The 25,151-nt window shown below is 38.3% G+C and overlaps 1 protein-coding gene across 8 annotated transcripts in view; it reads left to right on the forward strand.

The window, feature by feature from the left end:
- Positions 1 to 211: 211 nt before the first annotated feature.
- The window catches only part of SLC35F5 (solute carrier family 35 member F5), a 33,040-nt gene continuing 8,100 nt past the window's right edge, over positions 212 to 25,151 (forward strand). Inside the window, exons 1-17 of one of the 8 annotated variants that reach the window (XM_042827182.1) lie at positions 212 to 261; positions 1,065 to 1,187; positions 2,479 to 2,549; positions 3,196 to 3,271; positions 8,297 to 8,438; positions 9,763 to 9,906; positions 11,526 to 11,588; positions 13,365 to 13,446; positions 14,742 to 14,932; positions 15,851 to 15,932; positions 16,638 to 16,725; positions 17,266 to 17,330; positions 17,662 to 17,766; positions 18,228 to 18,387; positions 20,417 to 20,507; positions 24,467 to 24,621; positions 24,980 to 25,068. In XM_042827182.1, the coding sequence (XP_042683116.1) occupies positions 8,304 to 8,438; positions 9,763 to 9,906; positions 11,526 to 11,588; positions 13,365 to 13,446; positions 14,742 to 14,932; positions 15,851 to 15,932; positions 16,638 to 16,725; positions 17,266 to 17,330; positions 17,662 to 17,766; positions 18,228 to 18,387; positions 20,417 to 20,507; positions 24,467 to 24,621; positions 24,980 to 25,061 (1,443 nt within the window). In that variant the 5' untranslated portion in view covers positions 212 to 261; positions 1,065 to 1,187; positions 2,479 to 2,549; positions 3,196 to 3,271; positions 8,297 to 8,303 and the 3' untranslated portion in view covers positions 25,062 to 25,068. Of the gene's footprint in view, positions 262 to 611; positions 973 to 1,064; positions 1,188 to 2,184; positions 2,304 to 2,478; positions 2,550 to 3,195; positions 3,272 to 8,296; positions 8,439 to 9,762; positions 9,907 to 11,525; positions 11,589 to 13,364; positions 13,447 to 14,741; positions 14,933 to 15,850; positions 15,933 to 16,637; positions 16,726 to 17,265; positions 17,331 to 17,661; positions 17,767 to 18,227; positions 18,388 to 20,416; positions 20,508 to 24,466; positions 24,622 to 24,979; positions 25,069 to 25,151 lie in introns of those variants that run through there. The other 7 variants (XM_042827177.1, XM_042827183.1, XM_042827179.1 and 4 more) reach the window with 7 other exon arrangements.

Raw genomic sequence — 25,151 nt, forward strand, 5'->3', positions numbered from 1 at the left:
GCCGGGAAGCGCCAGCCGTGGACTTCCAACGCCGCAGCCGAACGAGACGCTGCCCGGAGCGCTTCCCGACGGCAGGCCGGCAAGCGGAGCGCCGAGCGCCTCGATGGGCCCTGGCCCGGCCCAGGGGCGGGGCGGCCGCTCGCTGCCTCGGGGATGGATTCTCGGCCGCCGGTATCGGCACGGCACCATTTTGGGAGGGGAGGAGGAAGGGGCGGGGCGCGGGCGGTGCCGGCGGTGCTGCGGGCCCTGCGCGGCGCTCAGGTACCTCCGCGGGCGGGGGGCAGCCGGCGGCGCGTCCCGGCGGTCGCGCGCGGGGTTGGGGAGGCTGCCTGCGGTCCCGCCGCCTGTCAGATCCCACCGGCCGTCGTGGGCGAGAGGCTCCCTGCCCGGCTCCGCGGCGCCGAGGGGGCGAGGCCCGACCCGCCTCGCTCCGCCGCCTGCCCCGAGGGAGGCTTTCCTCTTCCCGTCGCGTGCGGGCGGAGGGGCCGCGTGTGTGCGAGCCGTCCGGAGGTCCCTTCTCGCCGTCCTTCTGTCCGGCTCTCGCCCCTGCTCGCTCTACGCGTGGCTGCAGGACAGACCCCGCGCTTCCCCCGCTTCCCCCGCTTCCCCCTTCACGGTCCCCGCGTTGCTCTCAGCCTTCCACTGCGTTCTGAGCGCGTTCAGGGAATTCGCTCGCTTCCCCTTCCTCTGTTGGTACCGCTTTCACCCGGAGATAACTGGGCAGGAAAGGAAGAGCCCGGGCTGTTCGGACTCGTGTTTGTGAGAGCGGTGGTTTCGCGGTGTGCCCGCAGGGCTCGGCCTTTCGGAGGGCCGAGGGGTGACGTGTGGCTCTAAGGCCGCTGTGCTGGCTGCTGTCAGAGGCCCGTGGCTGTTTGTGCTGTGACACACGGCGATATGTTTAGGTCTCGCTTTCGATTAGATGGTGAGGAAGATGTCACTTGTTCCTAGCGAGCTCCAAGTGTGGAATTACAGGTGTCTAACAGAAGTCTGTTGCTGTGCACGTGATTACATTGAAAGAGCTTAGGCAGCCTGACGTTAATTTTTTTTCTCTTCTGTTCTTGGAGGAAAGGAAGAACCAGGCAACATCGGTTCTACTTGCCGGCTTTCAGCCTGAAGCTGCCGTGTATGACTGATGTGGCGATAGATGCCCATGCCCAGCAGCACGTAGTCATGCTGGGATGCTGTATGTATGTTTTCCAGTATTGTATGCGAGCAGATTTCTAAAGCATCTCTTTATGTAAACTAAGTTTTAACTCTTTTTGTTGTTGGTAATAGAATTAGAGTGTTATCTCAGCATATTTTGGGCTTGTGTAACTTTTTATGTAGCTGAGAAAGGTGATCTTTACTTACAGCACACAATATTGGCATGAAAAGGTTTAATCCTTAAGTGAGGTCCTTTGCCTCATTGTATTCTGCAGGAAGCTTGTCCTGAGTGAGGATTACAGGGCTTCAGTGAGCACGGCTGTCAAGCTGCATAAGTTTCAACTCTCCACCTCTTCTAAAGGCTCTGGCTTTTACTATTACCCAGTGGTACCTCTTGAGAACATAGGTCAAAGCTGTGTTAGACTAACGTTGCTGTGATGTACATTTCCAGATTTAGAAGGATGACTTGAACATTTCAGCCAATTTACTTTCAGCTTTTTTTTTCTTCTACTAAAAGGCAATGCATTGTTTCTGTTTATCTTATCTTGAAAGTAATCAAACATGAAATGAGAATCACCTGATGGTGACAGTACATGTTCAAGGAGTGGGGGTTCCCCCAGAACTTGTGGGATTGGAGCAGCCAGTATAACTGGAAAAACTAAAGCTGCTCCTTCTGTGGCTAAACCTTGGTATGTTGTCTTTCGTTATTATATTTACACAAGATTATTTCACACACAAGGAAGAATTTCAAGTTGACTTGCTCTCTTTATAGTGGGTGACTGAACTTCTCTTCTGGGTATCGTTATTCTTCTGAAATACTTCTTTGGGAGTTTAGTTTTCTTCATAAAACCACCTAGGGGCAATGCTCCTGCCTTAGAACGACTTTTCAGTTCTTTTACTCATAAGGATCTCTTTCCTAATCATCAGTACAGTAAAAGTGCTTACGTATCTTGTGAAGTTCATGTGGTTTTCTCTTTTAGGACTGAACCTTTGATGCGGGGTGGGCAGCAGAAAAAGTGATTGATGTGTCCACTGATATGTGTAGTGCTGTAGAAACAAGTTTGCACATCAAGTATCGCTGTAGTTATACATTTGTGTCCTTTGTAGTCAGTCACTTCGTGCCTGTTCAATGTAAGCAGCAAGCTGAGCACCTACTGGGGGTTATGTAGATACTGTTTTTTAAATCTTTTTTTGGTTCTGAGTACCATAAATTGAAGTGGTGAATGAAGTGATATAGGATACTGTTATTATTTGAAAAGCAAAATGCAACAACATGACAGAATTGATAAATGTGCTTTCTTTCAGCTGCTTTTTTTTTTTTTTTTTTTTCTCCAGAAGATCTTCATGCAGCTGGCTGAAAAATGGTTCCACGAGATGGCAATCCCAACTCTAACACTATTAAAATGGTAAATAAAAATTGAAAATACTTAAAAAAGGTAGCCATAGTAATTGCTGAAAATTATAATGATATTAAGAATGGAATTTAAATGAACATTCCCTTAAATATTTACATTCACCCAGTATATTAAAAGTCATACAACATGGAAAGTGAATTTCCTAATAACGGAAGCGGAAAGCAAACAAAGGCTAAAGTATCTGCTGGATGTAACAGGCTGAAATATTGCATTTACTTATAACTCACCACTTCTATTTAAACTGTGTGTTTTCTGGTAGCTGAAGTTTATCATAACTCTATGCACTTCATTAATTGAATATTCTGAAAGGAGAAAGCTTTGCTCTTCAGAAGAGGTGTCTGATAGAAGCAGTATTATTGGCTTCCTTCTCATAGGAGCCGCCTGCATTCTGTTAATAAGGAAGGAAGGGACAGTGATCTTTGGAACATACCTTACAGTAAATGATCCTGTTTTCATGCAACTCAGTGTTGACTTACAAGTGTTTTGATTGGACCAAATGTTAAGGTCCTCTGTCTATATGCCGCTAACAAATAGGACTTGAGCTGCAGTCGATGCTAGCTGGACTTTTAATTTTAGACAATATTTTGCAAATCTAAGTGTATAATATACAGACAGAGCTTTTTTTTTTTTCCTCTAGGAGATTATCGTCACTGTGACATGATCTGTCAAATGTGTTAGTGTTTTCTGTTTGTGTTTTACACTTACTGTGGAAGGTACGTATGAGTAGATCTTCCTTTATTCATTTCTATTAGAATTGATTGCTGTCATTGTGCAGAAGCCAAACATGGAGAAATGCGTATAACTCTGTTCCACTGCAAGTTTGGGAGTACTTGTTCTTTGTCAGTAAGGATAACATGTCTAAAACTTATAATACTGGTTGGCTTTCATTCTGTGTGAAGTGTTACTTTCTTTTAGTCAGCTACTAGCTGGAATATGCATCTTGCTGCACAATCGAGACTTGTTAGTTCCCTGTTCTTGAATTTCTTGAGGTTTTTTTCCTTATTATGGAAGAATAGGTATAGGTAGAAAAGAAATGATGTAATCTATTTATGCTCTGAATGACTTCAATGTAGCCTCTAAATCGCAAAGTACTAGGAATTCTGTTGTCCTTGTCTCCACTCCCACTGAAAGATCCTAATGCGAGTGGTTTGTAGAAGCCTAACATAGTACTAAGCAACTACAGAATGTACACTGTCTCTAGAATCATAGAATCACCAAGGTTGGAAAGGCCTAAGAGATCATCCAGTCCAACCGTTCACCTATTCCCAATAGCTCCCACTAAACCATGTCCCTCAACACAACATCCAGCCTTTCCTTGAACACCCCCAGGCTCGGTGACTCCACCACCTCCCTGGGCAGTCCATTCCAGTGCCTGACCACCCTTTCTGAAAAGTAATACTTCCTCATGTCCAGCCTGAATCTCCCCTGCCGTAGCTTGAAACCATTCCCCCTGGTCCTATCACTAATGACACGAGAGAAGAGGCCGATCCCCAGCTCACCACAACCTCCTTTCAGGAAGTTACAGAGAGCAATGAGGTCTCCCCTGAGCCTCCTCTTCTCCAGGCTGAACATTCCCAGCTGCTTCAGCCTCTCCTCATATGGCCTGTGTTCCAGACCCCTCACCAGCTTTGTTGCCCTCCTTTGAACACGTTCCAGGGCCTCAATATCTTTCTTGCAGTGAGGGGCCCAAAACTGGACACAGTACTGGAGGTGCGGCCTCACCAGTGCTGAATACAAGGGAACAATCACCTCTCTGCTCCTGCTTGCAACACTGTTTCTGATGCAAGCCAGGATGCCATTGGCCTTGTTGGCCACCTGGGCACACTGTCAGCTCATATTCAGCCGAGCATCAATCAATACCCCCAGGTCCATTTCCTCTACGCAGTCCTCCAGCCACACCGCCCCAAGCCTGTAGCGTCGCCTGGGGTTGTTGTAGCTGAAGTGCAGGACCCGGCATTTGGCCTTGTTGAAACTCATCCCATTGGCTTCAGCCCAGCTCTCCAGCCTGTCCAGATCCCTCTGTAGGGCCTCGCTACCCCCAGGCAGATCCACACTTCCAGCCAATTTGGTGTCATCTGCGAATTTACTGAGGGTGCACTCGATGCCCTCATCGAGGTCCTCAATAAAGATATTGAAGAGGACAGGCCCCAGCACCGACCCCTGGGGAACACCACTCACGACCGGTCGCCAGCTGGATTTGACTCCATTCACCACCACTCTCTGTGCCTGGTCCTCCAGCCAGCTCCTTACCCAGCCAAGAGTGTACCCATCCAAGCCTCTGGCTGCCAGCTTCTGCAGGAGAATGCTGTGGGAGACAGTGTCACAGGCTTTGCTGAAGTCTAGGTAGACCACATCAACAGCCTTTCCCTCATCCACCAGATGGGTCACTAGATCATAGAAGGAGATCAGGTTGGTCAAGCAGGACCTGCCCTTCATGAACCCATGCTGGCTAGGCCTGATCCCCTGGTCACCCCGCACATGCCGCATGATCTCCCTCAAGACAATCTGCTCCATAACCTTCCCTGGCACCGAGGTCAGGCTGACAGGCCTGTAGTTACCCAGATCTTCCTTACGACCTTTCTTATAAATGGGAGTCACATTGGCAAGCCTCCAGTCTTCTGGGACCTCACCAGTCAACAAGGAGCGCTGACAGATGATGGAAAGCAGCTCGGCTATCACCTCTGCCAGTTCCCTCAGCACTCTCGGGTGGATCTCATCTGGCCCCATCGACTTGTGACAGTCCAGCTGGAGCAGTAGGTCTCTGACTGTTTCCTCCAGAATCACAGGGGGGTTAGTGTGCTCCCCAGCCGAGATTACCAGGTCAGAGAGAGGGGTATCCTGAAGATACCTCTAAGCACAGTTTAGACAGGCTGTGTGCTTTGGAGCAGTCTGTGGTATGAACAGAAGAGTGATGGGTATGAGCATGTCACGTAGGGATCTCAAATCCATTAGCCAGCTGTAATTCCTGCCTGTTCCCACCTACCTTTCCTCCAACTATCCTCAGCATGTAAGTGATGAAAGGATGGAGTAGTTTTCTGTTTCTGCTGTATCTTGGCACTGTTTTTTGTCACCCTGTAGCCTGACAAGGAATTGGACTTCTCTTATAAGAAAGTCCTTACAAAGTCCTTTGCAACTTTTTAATGCCCAGCTTCAATTTTGACTGCATGTTATGCAACCGTGTGAGTGATCTGTAGGCTATATTTAACAAAACTTAATGTAATGCCTTGTGGGTGATTAGTCATAATAAAATGGCAACACAGCTGGTACACCATAGTATATAGTATCTATTAAACCAATTCCTAAGCACTCAAAAACCCTCACAAGATTCTAAGCACCTTCTTGTTGGACTGCTCAGATTTAAAATAATATCCCTATTTTTTCTCTTTGAAAAGAAATGTTTTCTCCTTTATTCTGTATTGAATAGAGATTGCAATTCCTTGCTGAGTCTTTCATAACTTTGCTCCTGTCCTACAGACTTTTACTTGCTTTTGTCAAACCCACCATTTTATCAGGAAAGCAGAATAATTACCCAGAACTAATGCCCACACATGGAATGTATCAGTATAGGTCTGGTAGTATAACTGTACTTCAGGAACTCTGCTTGGTAATCTTTTTCTTTGGAAATAAGCTCTTCTGAGAAATGGAGTTAGTAAAAGTGGCAATGTTTGAATGTGGCAAAGACACGAAACAAAAGTGGGAAATAGGGTTGTGACCCCAAAAGCACTTGCACAAAAACATTCTAGGGAACCTGCTTTGGCAGGACAGTTAGACTAGATGATCTCCAGAGGCCCCTTCCAACCCCTATGGTTGTGTGACAAATAAGATGTAAGTGATTAATCTGAAGAAAAAGCTTGTCTAAAAAAGAAAAACTACAAAAAGTCATGCAGCTTCCTCACTGAAAACAGTGGCACTGGCACGGTCATAAAAAAAAAAAAAGCATTAATAATGAAAAGACAGTGAATGATTGTTAACTTGTGGAATAATCAAAGTGTAATTTAAACTCCTATAACTGTATTAATAGAGCAGTTCACCTGTCTTTACCATAAGATCAGGATTTGCTCCAAAAAAGTGAATCACTCTTTGGCTACTTGATGGCGGTGCATGTTTGAGTTTTTTATGCTGATAAACAGCAAGAAACACTATATATGTTCTGTTGCAAATAAACTCTTAATACATTTTATTAAAATAGGCAAATAAATTAATGTTAATCATGGAACTGCCATATGCATATTTTCTAATGAAAATCAGTATCTCTACTATGAGAAGACAGAACTATGAGACATCCAACTCTGTCCCGTATCTAAACTTGTATTTGAGACTTTCAAGGACAAAATTTGAGGTTTTCCTAAGTTTAAGTCTTAAAATGGGCACTTGTAAGATAATATGACAAGACTGAATCACTTTCTGATAGCGCTACTGAAAATAACAGTGCATGTAGATCTGTTGTGCTCGTGATTAATGCTTGAATTAAAACACAAGCAGGATGAAAAACAAGGGTTTTTTTGGAAGAATTTCTTGAACTCTTAACACTTAATGAAAACACTACACTCACATTTAATTTTAATGCAAACTGCTGCAAAGTCAAACCCTCTAAAGTCAGTAGAGCCACTATTTTGGCCAACCCAAGCAATATCAGTTCTGTTTTCTTGTGGTTACTCTGCTTTGAATAAAACAGAAGTACTCTGCCTCGTGAAAGAAAAGGAAAGAAGGTTGGTGTATGCACTGCTGCTGTGCTCATCTCCTGCACATAATTTTACTGCTTTCATTCTAAATAATCATCTTCCAAATGCAAATTTTCGCCACATACTTCTGCTCTTTCAGTACTCTTTCATTTTCAACAGAAATGGTTGACCTGTAAGCATTTAAACCCAGCTGCTAGCTCACCAGAGTTGCTCTAATTGAGAACTGTTGCTACCGTGAACGAATATTTCTAAGGTCTGTGAGATGTGCCTATGAAAAAGATAATGGGCTTTTGTATTTAGAAATCTGAATGTCAAGTTGTAATTTCTGTGCGGCTTTCATAAGGCATTTTTGCTAGTTGACAAACTTAAACCTAATATGTAGGTGTAGTTTTGATTTCTCAGTATATAAAGTGTTCTTAGTGGCTATTCGTATAAGTAACATAGCAAAGTCACTGCCAAAATCATAGCTCTTCGAGCTTTTCCTTATAACAGGCAAAGCTTTCTCTTGCACGCGTGCTTACCTGTTGTTTGAAAGATTTTCACTAGAATGCCTGTACCTCATGAATTATCAAACAGACACCTCTAATAGTTTGAGGTGCATAAGTCATTTGTGTTGTTTTGTATTTTTATTTTTTGTCAAACTAATTCCTTGGAATATCTCAGTTTACAGAAATGCAGTTTTACTTTTTGCAGAACTTACAACGTGTTTTTGGAATTTGCATGCTGCACACTTCACCTGCTTGCTTCAGTGCTAGACCAGTAGATAAATTATTGCAAAGTCTAGATTTACTTTGTAATCATCCCTCACATCTTTCTGAAAGTCTCACACCAGATCTGTCAAAGATAGACCTCTTAATAAATATTTATATATAATATATATTATATATGTATTTATAATAAATATAATAAACATAAACATGTGTCTCCTGGCATAGTGGGTCCATCTCATATATTTGAAATGCTTTGGGTTTCGTTTGTTTAATTATTTTGTTTTTGTTTATTTTAACTTGCTGTTTGTAATCTCCTGGGTTTTATTCCTTTATTAATACTGAATAGGTTACAAATGGTGTGGGTTTTTATCATGAATCGAATGAGCTCCCAGAGCAGTTCATCTTCTCAGCGTAGAAGAATGGCTCTAGGAATTGTCATTCTTCTCCTTGTTGATGTGATATGGGTTGCCTCTTCAGAACTCACTTCTGTAAGTATTGCTCCATGCATCTTAAATCTTAAACAAATCCTATTTAAGAGGAAAAGCTCAGAGGGAATATAGTCTCTCACACTCAGTAGGTTTGAACCTCTTTACGTTCTTTTCAATAAGGGGAAGACAGTGGCCTTTGGTTACTGAAGTCACCTGTGTATGCTACAAGTTATGAACAAGCTCAACTTGGTGACTATAGGCTTCAGTATAGAAGATGTTAATGACAGTTTTAAAACGAAACAAAGTAAGCTCATGAAAATGTACTATAATCAGGGAATTCACTTTGTTTACTGCCAGTTTGATTAATACCTTAGCTTTCTGTGAGTAGTAAATGAATTGTGGCACTACAGGTTAGGTGGTATGGTAGACTTAGAACATCCACAAGTCTAGGATCAAAGGCCTTGTGTGTTATGGAGTTGCAACCTGTAATTGTGGAAAAGTTTGTGGTAATCAGCTCAGTCTGTCAGTCCAAAAACTGGCCTGGTATTTACTTAATATTAAGCTTTAGGACCTTAAGCAGAGCTTTAGCAGTAGAAATTGAATTTTTAATAAATTCTAAATTAATAAATAATTCAGGTTCCTAAACAGTTGGAATTATGGTCATTATCAGTTTTGAAAGGAGACATAAAAGTGTTTGTGCATTAGCATGCTGTTATTAATATGACTTTTTTTTCCAATGACCTGGTGGAAACGCTGCTGATACTGAAATGTTACTGAAAATGTTTTCTGGTCTGTGGTTGCTGTGTTACTACTTATAAAATTGGTCTTTCATTTAGGAATATTTGCATATAAGTGTGTTTTTAGTCTTAATTGAGTTCAATAGCAAATCAATACATTGGTTAGTAAGCAAAAAGTAGCTTTCCTTTGGTGGTATAGTACCTTAAAAGATGCTATTTAAGATAGTTTGGGGGACAGTGTCCCCAGAATAGGTGGGACCCCTTGTCTTTTGATCGTGGTTGCCAGGACTTGGAGCATTGATTTTTGGAAACCAGACTGTCCTGCTTTTGTTACACTGCTGTTGCTTGCAGACTGCTGCTTAATCTGCATCCAGAAATTAATTCAAAACGCAGAACTTGATCTGAAGCTCACACTGTTTCTGTAGTAGCTTAAGGGATGGCAATTGAGCATTGACAAGTTACAATATGTAATATGTATCTTATACTGAATGAGAAATTGAAGAGAGATTTTTTTCAGAAGTATTCATCATTTCGTTCTTTGTTATTTCAACTTCATTTATTTATATATATTTGAATCTGTTCATTTGCTGTCATGAATTCCAACATAACCGGTAATTTTGGATACTGCAATTATTTTCTTTCCACAGTACGTTTTTACAAAGTACAACAAACCTTTTTTCAGTACATTTGCAAAAACATCTATGTTTGTTCTATACCTCTTGGGATTTATTGTTTGGAAACCGTGGAGGCAGCAATGTACTCGTGGTTTTCGTGGAAGGCATGCAGCTTTTGTAAGTATTTCAACTTTATAACTGCTTAGTGTTGTAGAAGTTTGTATAGAATAATCTAAAATAGGCAATCAAAAATTGTATGCTTGCTTAAATAAATGTTTTAAGTCAAGCATTTACAAGTTGAACCGTGGCACAGGCAGAGTAGACGATCATAATAGCCTCAAGAGTAAGAAACTGAAAGTAGAAAAGTATGAAGTATGTGAGGAATCACAAGAAATGTTCTACTGAGCCAGAGCATTGGCCATTTAGCCTTATAGTTAATCTTAAATGGTTGCAGGGGATGATTCTTTTCAAGAAGAGCTGATGAGCCTCACTGCTGTGGGCCCTTCTACTTCCCCTACATCTGTAACCAATTGAATTAGTATTTGAACATAAATTTTATTAATGACCCTTTTTACATCTAGCAGAACTGTGAACTGTTTTTTTTTTTTTTTTTTAAGAGATTTTGAGGTTTTTAAAGTTGTATTTAGAGCCATGATTTCTTTTTTTTTTTCCTGATCTTAACCCTGTACTTGGTAACTTTCATGCATGTGAATGGCCTTCTGTTGCTCATCCTAGAACTGAGCACAGTTTGTGCTAGAGTCTAAAATTATTACAGAAACAGAGGCACTTTCTAAGGAAGTGAAAGATGTTGAAGAGTGCTTGTTCTGTGCCAGAGTTTCAGAATGCTGAGCAGCAGGACTCAGGAAGCAGTAAGGCATTTGGCCTGATGCTATTCTTGCACTCAAGTAACAGAAAAGGTGATCCAAGAACATGTAGTTAATAACATCTCTTCATAGAAATGAGCTGTATGAAAAGAACTGATTTCAGTCCTTCTGAATATGTCAGACTTCCCTGATAGTGATAGCTGTACTTGTAGTGGTTAAACAGACTGCTGAGTTCAGTGCAGTGCTGTGTCAAAGGTAATGATGCAGGCGTCTTGTGAACTGATTTTTTTGCAGAGCCTTTTTGTTTTTCAAGCAGTTTAGTTAAATATTCAACAATATAATTACTACAAGTGCCTTTAAAATACCTTGTGTTTATCAACCTGAACAAAAATGGCAAACTTATAGATTGTTATTTCAACCGTGATTGTTTAGGTAAAGACACCTTACTGTAAGCCCTTTTCCACATCAAAGACTTCATTTAGCAGATACCATCTATTACCAGAACTGTAGAACAATCAACTGCTAATCAGGGAACAGGGGTAGCTTGTTAGCTTGTGGAAAGGAAGAGGAAAAATAATAGCTGACTCATCCTAATTGAAACCTTGTTAAAACTAAGTCAAGAGTTCCATGCTTTTATGCAAAGGAGTTTTGTCTCAGTAAAAGAAACAAAAAGAATATTGTAATGTATGTGCAATAACTTAGGGGAGTGTCTCACTAAGTAAACTTGTTAAGTTTTGGCATTTTAACAGCCTGGTCCTGCTGGGGACCTGGGTATTGCATTCAGTGGGGTCACTCAAGATAAAGGGAATTGCTGAAACAGAGTTATTTTTTGAACTTCTAAGCCTCGTTGATTATTGGAGTGGGGATGCTGGGGAAAGAATTGTAACAGAACTATAGAAAAAAAAACATTAAGAAACTTGATCTCAAAATAGTGTCACCATAAATGGTTATATTTAAGGGTCTTTTAATTAGTTTGCAGATGCTGAGGGTTATTTTGCTGCTTGTACAACAGATAATGCTGTAAACAGTTCTCTGGTAAGTTCCTTAATTTATGAAGGTTGGTGCTTTATATTTTAACATGACACCATTATCCTGACTTCTTGCCTTTAAAGTGTGATCTACTTTTATGTAACACTTTTTGGCAAAGGAAAATAGTAACTTAAATATTACCAATAAGTACCGCAAATAGTGTTACTACTCTGTATAATCAAAGAATATTAGGTTGTTATAATCACAGAATAAACAAGAGAGTTAGGTAAAGTAGACTATGATAACAAAAGAGAATAAATGGAAGGCTTACCCTTATGCTGGGCTCACCACAAAACACCAGCAGAGGCAATCTCCAGAAGAGACCCTTCCCCGCTGGTAGCAGCTCTTCAATAGGTCTAGGAGGGGTGCAGCCAGGCTCCACCCCTTCCGGCAGCACAGGTGAATTGCCTTCAGCTGTGCTCCTCTGGCTGACTCATGGCTCACCTCAGGTGATCAATCAGAGGTTCAGGCTGTCACTCAGCAGTTCCCATACACACACGTTATGGGAAATACAGATCGTCAGCTCAATGAAACACATATTTAAATATTTCGGTAGTACTTTATGAAATAAATATTTATATTGCAAAAAGCAAATGTTTAGATATTCAGATCAGTAGCTGTCAAAACAAAATGTTGAGAACGAGTGGTAAAGCCAAACAACTTTCAAGACAAATAAACAGTGTTCAGTTCATTGAGTATCTTGTATGCTGTGTTACGGCATTGCAGTTGGAGATGAATGGACTGCCTTCCTCCTTCCACTGGATGAAGTGTTGCAGTGTACTGAATCAAATGCCGTTACTGGTATTCTGCTGATAAGCCAGATGGCATTTTTGTAGTGATTTTCATTGTCCATAAATGACAATTTGTTACGCTTCTGTTGCTCGCAGACTGCTGCTTAATCTGCATCCAGAAATTGGAGGCCACATCCAGAAATTAATTCAAAACGCAGAACTTGATCTGAAGCTCACACTGTTTCTGTAATAGCTTAAGGGATGGCAATTGAGCACTGACAAGTTACAATATGTAATGTGTATCTTATACCAAATGAGAAATTGAAGAGAGATTTTTCAGATTTCATTTTTTGTTATTTCAACTGAATTTATTCATCTGCATTTAAAAAATAATCTTATTAGTTTGCTCAATGCACTGTGATCATCTGACCCTAGAAGTAGGATTCATTGTAAAACAATTTGGTGTTAAACACTCACAAAAAATCAGGTCCTAAACAAGGAGCCTAATAAAAATGCAGCTACTGGAACATCTTTATTATTTCACTCCTACAGCTTATTAATTTAATTTTAATAAGCTGCTTAACTCTTGTCTTGTTGGAAATTTGTTGAAACTCCTGCAAAGTATCTTGAATACTGGAGTTCTGTTCCCAAACATGTATTCTGAACTTTAGTTGTAGTTCACCAGTTTCAAATAGATTCATTTTTGTATGGATATGCCATATTTTCTGTTTCTAGTTTTGTGTTTGGACAGAGGCTATAGACCTATGAAACTTCCGTGATTTTTGTTTTCTAATTTTAAATCAGTAGGTTTTCATTTTTCAGGGATGACCTTTGTGTTCATGAGGGATATACTCAAAAGCACACAGTTATCAAATGCCAGTATGTTGAATGTAATGCGTAGGTAATACATGAGCATTCTTGACATTCAATTAAAAATGATTTTCTTAGTATTCATCAATCTTTTTGTTGTGCTTAGTTTTGAAGAATTTAATTCTGCTTATAATTTAAATATCCTGCTTAATTGTATTTTACTTACACTGCATCTTTTCAGAGCGAACCTTTATATGTTCCTGTAAAGTTCCACGATTTGCCAACTGAAAAGAGTGGCAGTAATAATAATGATACAGAGAAAAGTGAGTAAAGATTTTCTGGAATGCTGAAATGCTAGTTCTTTGATTTATTTTCTTCTTCATTGATAGAACTGCTGTCGTGTTGCAGGACTTACCTTTTTTTTTTTCCTTTTCTTTTCTCTCTCCCTCTTCCCCTTAAATCTCATGATGCATGAATTGCAGTCTCATATTTACTTTCAGGTAGAGAAAACATAGGCCTATTGTTCAGTTTACCTTTCTTGGTCACTACAGATCCAGCCTATGTTTATCTCAAGGGACCAGCTGGGTTCAGTACTTGTGATTCTTTCCTTCTGGGCTTGTATGACCAGCAGCAGTGAGCCTCTGGAAAAACAAGCTATTGTCCTTTTTAGAGCAGGAGCAAAGCAGTCAAAGTAAGAATTTTACCAGTCTATGTGCATTCTGATTTTATTTGAGCTTTACTATCTTGTGATAGTAGCTGAAGCAGGCCTAGCTGTCCCAGATAATTAAAGAAGTATTGGCTGTCAAAAAGTCCAGTTGTCTGATCCTCAGCAAAAGGGTCCCTGGTTATAAAGGGGAAAGTCTCTTTGTTAGTTTCTAAATGACATTTTTAGAATTGCTTTGTTAGGCTCTGCTGTCCTGTGGTAGCAGGTAAGAATCACTTGATGATTGCTTTAGCTGAAGGTTTGTTTGTTTTTTTTGGTATTTTGGAAAATGAGGTATTGTTTCATATCAAATCAAATCAATATTTATATGTAGTGTGTAATGTTTTCGTTCCATAGGAAAATAATACTACGGTAATCTTATAAACGAAATCTGGAACTGTCTAGTGCTGATACTCTGGCTAGTTAGGGATTTCAAATGAGGAAGTGACCTTGTGATCTCTGCTAAGCTTTGACAACTGTTGGACACTCTCATACTCTGAATAACTGGCCTTGCAGTTAGGTATAGTTGTGTGTAGTTTTTGGTTAACTTTCTTTATTAGATTAATAGTCAATCTTGCTTGTAATATCTATCAGAATAATTCCTAACTAAAACTTCATTGTTGTCTTGTGGGTATTTTTGACAGGAAAGATGCTGTTTTCAATGATGTGGATTTTTTTTTTTTTTAATAGACAACTGTGCTGATTTAAAGCAGTAATTGTATTTTGCCTCAGTAGCAACCTACCAAATAGCAAAACAGTACTCTAAGAAATAAAAATTGTGGGAAGTCTTCTATTTGGATAAAAACTTGTCATAAATTGGGGATCAATGCTATATTAAAACATGATAGTTTTATTAGCATGTTGTGTTGTCTGGAGAAGTTTAATGATCCCGTGCAACTTTTCTTTTCTCTTAAGCTCCCAAAAAGCCTCGCGTGAGGTTCAGTAATATCATGGAGATTCGGCAGCTCCCATCGAGCCACGCGCTGGAAGCAAAGTTGTCTCGCATGTCTTACCCAGCAGTTAAGGAGCAGGAATCAATATTAAAAACTGTAGGAAAACTCACTGCAACTCAAGTAGCAAAGATTAGCTTTTTCTTTTGCTTTGTGGTATGTGCTCTGGTGGTTTTTTTTGTTTGTTTGTTTCCAGAAAACTGTAGATTGCAATTAGAACTTGTACAATAGTAGTGAAAATTATCTATGGAGTATTGAGAGGAACTGTATTCTTCATGCCCCTTTTGGTAAAAAAAATTGTCAATAGTAAAACCTGCCTCATGCTGAACATAAGTGTGCAACTCCTTGAAAGGAGGATAACAGAAATCCTGGGGTTATAGTTAGCTGTAATGGCAGTTGTAAAAGATTCACAGTGATTTCCATGCTTTCAGGTCCAATTGTTCAATGTTGGATATGTTTAATGCAGCAAAATCTGGAGTTACATCTACACAGTCTTCAATGAAAATGGTCTGAATGTATTTCCATGTATATACACATGCAGATCTTCTAGACTGAAGTTATTAGGTTCAAAACAAATCCCACTCATGGATGCTGCTAATAGCACGTCTGTGTATTTCTTCTTGGACTGTACAAATAGCCTTGTCTAAGACTTCAGAGAGTAACTTTCTTGTCCATCTGAGGTTTTCCTAATGAGACGTAAATGAAGAAATGTTTAAGCACTTGCTGCTTTTTATATTTGAGAGAATTGACCAACATGAATCTTTCCAAAGTTTTCTGAGGCATTAAGTGTAAGTGTTGTTTGCTTTTTAGAACGAAGATTAGGCTGACTAATGTCCCATGTATCTTGGGAAATTTCTTTGCAGCCCATCTGCAGTAATTATCTTGTTTTGCAAGTTCTTCAAGATAAAAGTACCTTTAGATTATGTGTTACCATTATGTTATTTAATTATGTTGAAGTTCTGAAGTATATTATTCCATTATTACACATGTAGCTGAATGTGGTTGGTTTAATTTTGTTCTAATTTTGTCTCTGTCATGTAATGTAATCACGAAATTATTTTTCTCATCCTCCAGTGGTTCTTGGCAAATTTCTCTTACCAAGAAGCTCTATCAGATACCCAAGTTGCCATAGTTAATATCTTGTCTTCAACCTCTGGTAGGTTTCAATTACACGGTCAGATGTGCATTATAAAGCTTTATAACATAGAATTATTTTTGGTTGTGTACACATTACTTGTGATGTTTTCGCTGTGTTTTTGGGGAAATGATGAGGCTTAAAACTGTTCGAGAAGATCTATTTTAAATGTCACTATGTAGTTGCAAAGTCTTAGGCTTTCTTTATGATTTCACTGCTTTTTGCTTATCAAGGAGTGTATGTGTGTGTGTCTATAATTAAAGTGAGTTTGAAGGAAGGTGGTATAAGGTTTGTCAAATAGATACAACCCAGAGTAAAGCTATCTTGGTAATTTAATAGAAGACTTTTTGGGTGCGTAGATCTTAAACCAAATCTAAATATTGTATATGTATATATCCTTATAGTTTTTTTTAAGATTTCAAATATGAGCATTAAAATTACATTCCTGTTTTGAGTTGTTTTATAAAAAATAATTTTAAAAACACACTGACTTTTCAGGCTGTTTGTTAGTGCGTCAGCTGTTCTAGTTGTGTGTATTTATTCGTTCATTTGAGGATTCAGATCATGATGTGTTGGTTTCATAACAGTTCCATTTACAATTATGGGTGCTAAGATCATGTATTTGAAATGAGTATGTGAAATATAAAGCATAAAGCATCAGTGCTCTTTTCTGAGCAAACTAGAGCAAAACTGAATTGTATAAACTCTTCTCATTTTGTCTTGCAGGGCTTTTTACTTTAATCTTAGCTGCAGTCTTTCCAAGTAACAGTGGAGACAGATTTACTCTGTCCAAATTATTGGCAGTTTTTTTAAGGTAAGATAATGCAATAGAGCATTTAATCAAAAACTCCATGATATGCTGAGAAGGCAAAGATACCTATGGTGTCTGTGGCAATATACTGATGTGCTTTTAAATCCTTGCTCCTCAGAGAAATTGAGGAAAATGTCTTTTTAAATACTGCATATTATGAGCAGTTATCAAGTTCATGGTTGCATAGGAAAAGAAGATTAATCAAGTTTCTGTTGGAAATATGGGGTTACTTTTTAAGCTCTGATTTCCCAACGTATATTGGAAAAATGGAGGTGACTTGACATGTGATGTCTTGTCAGCCTGCTTTATTAGATGCCTGGTGCATTGTATGGGGGAGCTTTTTTGTTTGTTTTATATCTTTGGATCAGGTCTTAACAATATAGTATGTCTTTTGGCTATGCCAAAAGTCAGTTGTTATGGTTAATTAAGACCATGAAAAGGTTGAACTCTTTTATGAAGTTTTTATTTTCCTTCCTTTTTTTCATCTTTTTAAAAAAGCTTTTGTGTTTTAAGTAGCATTTTGCATTTCTTCTTTTTTGCTAGCATTGGTGGTGTGGTACTTGTTAACCTTTCTGGATCTGAGAAATCTCCTGGAAGAGATACAATAGGTATTTACTTACTTTATAACTGTAGATTGTGCGGTGATGAGTACCATCTCTGGATAATACTCAGGGTGTTGTACTGAAGTTGTGTTTCATACTTGACACTTCACAAACTGTCTCTGTAGTTTCAACTTCTAAAGCTAGTTTATAGCTTAACTGACTCAGCGTTTACATTTTTGAGCTTCTTTCTGCATTTTCCATATTCTTTACATAGTGATGGATTCCATAACAAAGAGTTTGTATCTCTGACAATTTTGTAATAGGCATGTTTTGAATAGCTGATCCTAATGCATGTCACAAGTGACGTATCTTAAGCTGGTGTTTTTCATCTTTACAGGTTCCCTTTGGTCTCTTGTAGGAGCAATGCTGTATGCTGTGTACATAGTGATGATAAAAAGAAAAGTAGATAGAGAAGATAAACTTGATATACCAATGTTCTTTGGTAAGAATAAAAACAATGTTACTGAAAATTTTAATTCAGTGTGATTAAATTCTTTGCTGTCAGGTGATTAACACATACAAACAGTTAAAGGCCTTAGAATAGCAGTGGAAGTAGAGAAGGCTTGCTTTTGCCATGGTTAATGAGTACTTAGGAAACTAGTTGTGTGAGAGGTTTCTTGTTTGCACTCCCAACGGTCACAGATAACGCGACCTGTAGGAATGTGGACAGACCCTTTTGATTCAGTGGATTTCTTTCTTGTCAGTTTCAAAACTGTGAATATCTGTTCTAAGCGGTGTTTGTTAGTGTAAGGTAAAGTTTCTTACATTCCTCTCTCTGAAAGACCTAAAATCTTGATTTGTTGCACATGTATGTGCGTTGTCAGAATAGCAGAGTTCAAGATTTCAGTTGTTAATGCTGAACGATATTTATTTTCATTAACTTAATATTGCTTTTATACTCAGGTTTTGTAGGACTGTTCAATCTATTGCTGCTATGGCCGGGGTTTTTTCTGCTTCACTATACTGGCTTTGAGGCATTTGAGTTTCCCAGTAAACTGATATGGATGTGCATTGTCATTAACGGCCTTATTGGAACAGTTCTGTCAGAGTTCCTGTGGTTATGGTATGTACTATTCATGTAAATTTCACAGTTTAAATTGTCTTAACTATGTCAGCAAATATTGGGATGTTAAATTGGTAGGATTTTTGCTTTCTAGCCTTGAGTTGCAGGGTGTCATCTATTCAATCATGATGTCCTGTTTAAGAGCAGCAGCTTTCTTTAAAGAGCAAGTGATGTGTGTGTTATATAGAGAATTTATTAAGAGATTGTGTGCATAGTTCACTATAGAACTGAAATTTTGAGATGAAAAGACTTGGCAGTATAGAGTCACAGTAGTGATAGGATAGCATGAATTTCTTTTTTAACATTCTTCAGTTTCTGAGGCTGTGTGGAAATATGAGTCAGAATACAGTAAATAAGAATTCTGTAGTTGTGCTTTTTTAAGTCTTCAGAGAAATAGTGCACCAAATCACATTAAAATGCTCTAATCACCAAAGTATGGTAATTCATACATCAGCCTACCTTTTGTTCATTTAATGATAGCATAAGTCTGGCTTGGTCTGCAGCAGAGGCTGGAACAGGAGATTTCTAGGTGAAAAGCTCAAAAACTATAGCAGATCTGAAAACTTTTGTGTATTTCCTGGAGGGACAGTGTTATTTAGGAAAATTCATAATGATGTTTTTATATTTATTGGCAATTTTTTAACCAGTCCTAGTTAAAAAGCATTGCAGAATATATTCTCATCTAACTTTGCTTAGTTTATTGATTACATGCTTTTGTGATGCTAATGCCTTCGTATAAGGTTAGAGTAGACTACAGCATTGGTTGTTAAAAGGTTAAACGCAATTTCAATATAAGCAATACTAAAAAGCTTACAAAAACAATGAAAACACTGTTGGCTCATCTCAAAATCAAGTACTGGCATGGGGGTACGAATGTGCTAGCACTGATTTTCAGTGCTTCTCAAGGATGAGAAGAATTGACTTTGTTTTAAACGAAGAAATAAAATAATCCAGGTACCTTTGAAATGGAAGACCCCAGCCCACTAGTGACCGTCATTGATTTGAAATGGGCAGATAGCATCTTGTATTCATTTTCTTCACATGGTAGAATACACTGTTTCATAGAGAAGTGTTTGCTAATGAGACTTACTTTATACTTGGCAACTTCTGACTAAGGCAGTCGTATTTTAATTGTACTGTATGCATTTCACTTGATATCAACATGGCTCAGACAATTAGACTCATTTATAGAGCATTTGGGTTGCATTGAAGTGCAGAAGATCTCTAGGAGCTCACGTATTATCTTAGGTCTGTAGTTGCATATTCTTTTGAGGTTTTTTTTTCTTTCCAACTCTATTCAGTAAATCGGTTCTTTGCAAAACTGAATACTACTTGCAAATACATTTGGGAAGAAAGGTTAGTTTTCTGTGGCTGCTGCTGATACATGCACACAGTTTTGTTGTTCTGTCACTTAAGAACAGAAATAATATGGTTTTTGGTTGTTTTTTTTTTGTTTTGGTTTGTTTTTTTGCACCTAAATGATTTAGAAGGCTAACATTTTTTGCTTATGTAATATGATGAGACCACTTGTACCAAGCAGAGAAGTCTCACTAAAACTCAGAAGAATTATTTGAAGGATGCATTGTAGCAGACAGTCTGTTAGCTTAATTTCTCTATTGGTCAAAATTATTTATCTTTTTGGATAAGATTTCTTGACATGGGTAACTTTTTTTTTAAATTAATGAGGTGGGCAAGTTGGATTTATTTGCTGATACTAAATTATTTCAAGATGGGAACACAGTGCAGATTTTTCTACTTAAAGTCCCTGTGTGTGAGGTAGTGCATCCTCAGTTATCTCAGAAGATTTGTATGGGAAATAAACCTAATTCCTGTAGGCATCAGTAGTCTACATAAGAAGTATATATAGTTTTATAAATCTTTGACAGTATGGATGTCACAAATTCTGATTATTACATAAATAACTGAAAGTTAAATTTGATCAAATTCCTTCTGCAGCTTGATGTATTACTTTAGTTGTCTTTTGACTTTGAGGTAAGACTTCTTTACTATTTTAATTATTATTTTCTAGGGGCTGCTTTCTTACCTCATCACTGATAGGCACACTTGCTCTAAGCCTTACGATACCTCTGTCCATAATAGCTGACATGTGCATGCAAAAGGTAATGTATTGCTAAGTTTTGAGCATTGGTAACAGGCTCAGACTTCTCTCTTTTTTCCCCAATTCAATGGCAGAGTTATTTTAAATGATGTATACAATGAGTAGTATTTTGCTTTTACTGTCACTTGTTAAGAACTGTTGAACTGCATTGTAATTAATCCTTTTCTTATATTGACAGTTACAGTAATTTTGCACTTTATCACTTGCATACTTCAGTGTTGTACACACACATATGTATATGTGTATATATATATATGTGTGTGTGTATATATATGTATATGATTAAGATCATGCTTGGATGAAAAGTACCCTAAGTCATTGATAATGCCTGGTGAAATGCTTTATTGTAACAGGAATTTTTCAGAATTAAAGTACAGTGCATCTCAAGGCATTCACAGAATTGCCTATCTTGAAATTAATGATGAAATCAAAATCCTATATGTTTATTGCAGAGGCATGTAAAAGCTACCAGGCTTAACTGCACGTTGTTAGGCTGATGTGGATGTTAGGCTTTCGTGTAACTGTCCTCAATTGAAGTTGGTAACTTTCAATTCTTGCTGAGCTAGTAGCTGTGGATAAACCCTGCATACATGGGAGAAAAAGAATCAGATAACCAGTTTAGAATAGAAGCTATATGAAGTTAGCTTATATTACTCTTATAGCTTTACCAATGTTTTTCTTCTTGTGCTGATTGGGTAGAATTTTCAGTTTTTAAGTATTTATTTATGCATGAACTCCAGTTCTGAATATTTGAATTTAATATTTAATCAGTGGCAGGGAATATAAAATTCTTCATTTAATATGAATAATTATTATTTTGCGTATCCTGCAAGGATATGATTACTGTCTTTTTGAATTTAAGTTGAAGTCAAGGAATTGTTTCTATTTCCTGAAGGCAGGATCAGTTACTTGTTTCTGGTCTTTACTTTGGATTTAAATCCATACTGTTAAAAATTTAATTTCCGAAGTTAAATTTTAATTTGGAAGTTAAGCCATCTGTTGAACTTTTTGGAAGTAGCTTTCAAAACTCATTTTCTTTCTAACACATTTATTGTTCAAGTGATCTTCATTGAAATCATGATAGTGACTTTTTTGACAGGGCATCCCCATCCTCCAACATGGCTACAAATTTCACATCTCTCAGTGTAGATACGGGTGTCTGTAGCATTGCTAAACTGTAAGCATTGCCATTGCATGCTTGCTTGCATTTTGACCATTGGTAACACCTGTATTTCATTTACAGTAGGTGTGCATATACCTGTGTGGGATGAAGAGGCTGCAAGAGGGCGTTATGGGTGGCGTTTTTTTGTTTGTTTGTTTGTTTTAAATTTAGAAAGCTGGGGATAAAATTATGTGCCTGGTAATGTGTTCTCTGTGCTGAAAAGTGTGAATTGGTCAGCATTTGAGCACCGCGGCCTAACTACAGTCTGTGACCAAAATACAAGAAGTTAAAGAACTGGGATGACAACTCTTCATGTGAATCGGGAATTAGTCAGATAATAGCTTAGCTGAAGGTGGTAGAAGTTTAAATGACCAAACTATCCAAACTCAGAACTAAGCATACAGTACTCCTGAATTTTCAGGTAGACCGATGGTTGCAGTCTGTTGACTTCTGTTTGCTTACACTGCTTTGATTTTTCTCTTGACTGCAAATATGGCTGTGTTGAGTTTTCACACAGAGCTTCAATATGAAAATATGAGGAGACAAAAATTCTGGCAATATCTGGAATATAACTTAAACTGAGTGTTTCCTGAGTAGTATCTTTCCTGAACAAAAGTGGCTCGTATGTTATCTGTGGTAGTACAGTCTGTGACTTGTTTTCATTTACTAAATATGAGCTTTCTTCTGTTGTGCTTCTTTGCACAATATTTGGGTTGTGCTTCTTTGCACAATACTTACACAGCAGAAATTAGTCAATGAACTTTGCACTTAGAATAGCTCATGCCAAAAAGAACCCACCGAAGTTGTATTTTACTCTTGCCTAATGTCATTGTGAATTTTGAGGAAGTAAAGCAGAAAAATATAAGGATAGAAATAATAAAGGGAAAGTCAAATTAGAAATTAAAAGGAGAAACAAACCCTGAATAAATACTTACGTGGTGAACATTCAAGATTCAGTTTGTTTTGTATTAGCTAAGTATTCAACATGGAAATACAGCAAAAGCTTGCAGTTATTCCACCTGTAATAAAGCACTTGCTGGTAGGATATGTGCATTCGTTTTGCTGTTAAAACCTGCAGTGTTCACTTGTGATATAAACTGCAACAAGGATGTAAATAGTTCATGATATATATTAAGGAAACAAAAGGGAAAAAAATAAATTTCATGTTTCAGAGAAAACCAGAACACTTCAGTGAAGTGGGAAAAGGTTTATATGTGAGCAGGTTTTAGTAGCAAAAATTGTTTTTTTTAAGTATGTGCTAACCTCTGCACATTTTAGATATGGAACTGTGTGTGCAAATACTTTTTTAGACATAGCATATACAACTATATTTATACATATATGGAAAGCTTAGACTGTTTTCTGAAGTACTTAATCTAAACTTTCTTCTGGAGCATGCTGAACACTGGAATGTGCTTTTCTAATTCTCCAGAAAGCGTTTCTTCTCTAGGCTATTTAACCTGAGCAAACACAGAGCCCAGATCCTTAAAAACAAATCTCTTCATGTATTCATGCAATGTCAAGGCATTTGAAATAAAATCATTTCTTAAAACTTTGTTGGATGACTTTCGGTTGATATTGGTAACTTGAGGGGAACTGACATTTTAAACTCCCTTTAAAATTATCACTATTATCACTGTGTTACTCCATTTAGTGTGTATCTGGTATTTATGAAAAAAAAAACCAAAAACCAAAACCAACCACATGCTGTTAACTGTTAATCTACTTCATTCACATCTTGTAGCTCATTTGCTCTTTTCATATTTCTCACTATTAAATCTTCACTTCCCTGTGTTCTCTGTTTATGTGCATCTTTCATAACCTGAACCTTCATTGCCTCTTCCACTCATCCCCCCTTTTTTCCATTTGCCACACCTGCCTCTTCCTGGAGGTTCTGCCCCAGGTACTTGCTGTTTCCTATTTCTTAATTGTCTTTACCTTGTTTGAGAAGGCTGCTTTGTCTTCCTCAGGGTAAATCCAATGCCTCACTTTTCTTAGGCATCTGTCTGCCATGTGATGCCTCATACCACATCTAACAACTGCAGTTTATTAGATTTTGAGAGTGAGCATCAGTACTTGATATCGGGCATCAAAACTGTAACTTTTTTCCATGAAATCTCCAATTGTGTTTCCACCAGAGGGAGCTGTGCTTATGTTTCATTGCTCTGTTAGCCCTGCAGATGTTTCTTATGCACTCAGAATTCTTGCACCCTTGACTTCTGTAACCTTGTAAGTTTAAAACTGTCTCAGATGGTGATTGCTTGTAGTAGTAAAGGTACAAGGAGAATTTAGTTCAAACTGGACAAGTAATGTGCTCTGCTTTTTTTAAATGAAAAAAATATGGTAACTTTTGAGTTGCATAGTCTTATTTGTGGGCAGTGATTTCAGCAGTGACTGCTCAGACAGGATATTCACAGTAAGTGGTCAGGTGCACAGATTTGTGAGGTGAGCTCTTCTGACCTGCTTGTCAAAGCTTTTATCAAAGTGTCCCAAGAGACTTCCTTATTTGGATCCAATAGATAGCTACAGCCTAAAAATGGGAGCGTATCCACACCACAGCACAAACTGTATTTTTGGCTGTATGGAGCAGAAGAAAGGTTATTCACCTATAAGAAGTAGCAGTGATTGTAGAAACTGTACCAAATAACTTGTGGAAATATTTGTAGTATTTCAACCAATTCAAAAGAACTGAAAGTGCACTTTAAGCTCATAAGTCGGGTTGATAATAATTACTCTAATGCACAATATGCTTTTTTAGAAACACTGTTGAGTGACTGATGTTTGTATTTTGATTCCAGGTGCAGTTTTCTTGGCTGTTTTTTGCAGGAGCGATCCCTGTATTTTTTTCTTTTTTCATCGTAACTCTGTTATGTCATTATAACAACTGGGATCCTGTGATGGTGGGAATCAGAAGAGTTTTTGCCTTTATTTGTAGAAAACATCGAATTCAGAGGTAGGGTAACCACAAAATCCCATTCCCAATCTCATATGTCTTTAGCCTTTCCGATATGTCGTAGCCTTCTGTAAGCCACAGCACTCATACTGTATCTACCTGTATATACCTGAAGTCTGTTCATATTTCCAAAGAAGTTTCCTAGTAGCTATCACAGTTTTATTTATTTAATGTTGTTATGGTAGTTGCTATAGCCAGGAACATACAGTGAAAAATGTGTTAACTCTGTGAGTGGGGTTTGTATGTCTTGGCTATGGCTGCAGTTCAAACATCTGTCACTCACTTAGTACTTAATAAATGGGCTGTTTTGTGGCCAACATCTTACCATGTAATTGAAAAATATTTCTTTTCTTTTAAGAATGCCAGAAGAAAGTGAGCAGTGTGAAAGTCTTATTCCTATGCATAGTGTTTCACAAGATGGAGATAGCTGCTGTTCATAGGCAAAAGGTAATAAGCAATACAGTAAAAAGTGAGGACTGATTTTTCATGATGGCATTTGTTACATAAAAACACCTCTTTTCCAGAGCATC

The sequence above is a fragment of the Centrocercus urophasianus genome, unplaced genomic scaffold (assembly GCF_019232065.1).
Source record: "Centrocercus urophasianus isolate 14NV4802_14NV808 unplaced genomic scaffold, USGS_Curo_1.0 seq_28, whole genome shotgun sequence".
Taxonomy (NCBI): domain Eukaryota; kingdom Metazoa; phylum Chordata; class Aves; order Galliformes; family Phasianidae; genus Centrocercus; species Centrocercus urophasianus.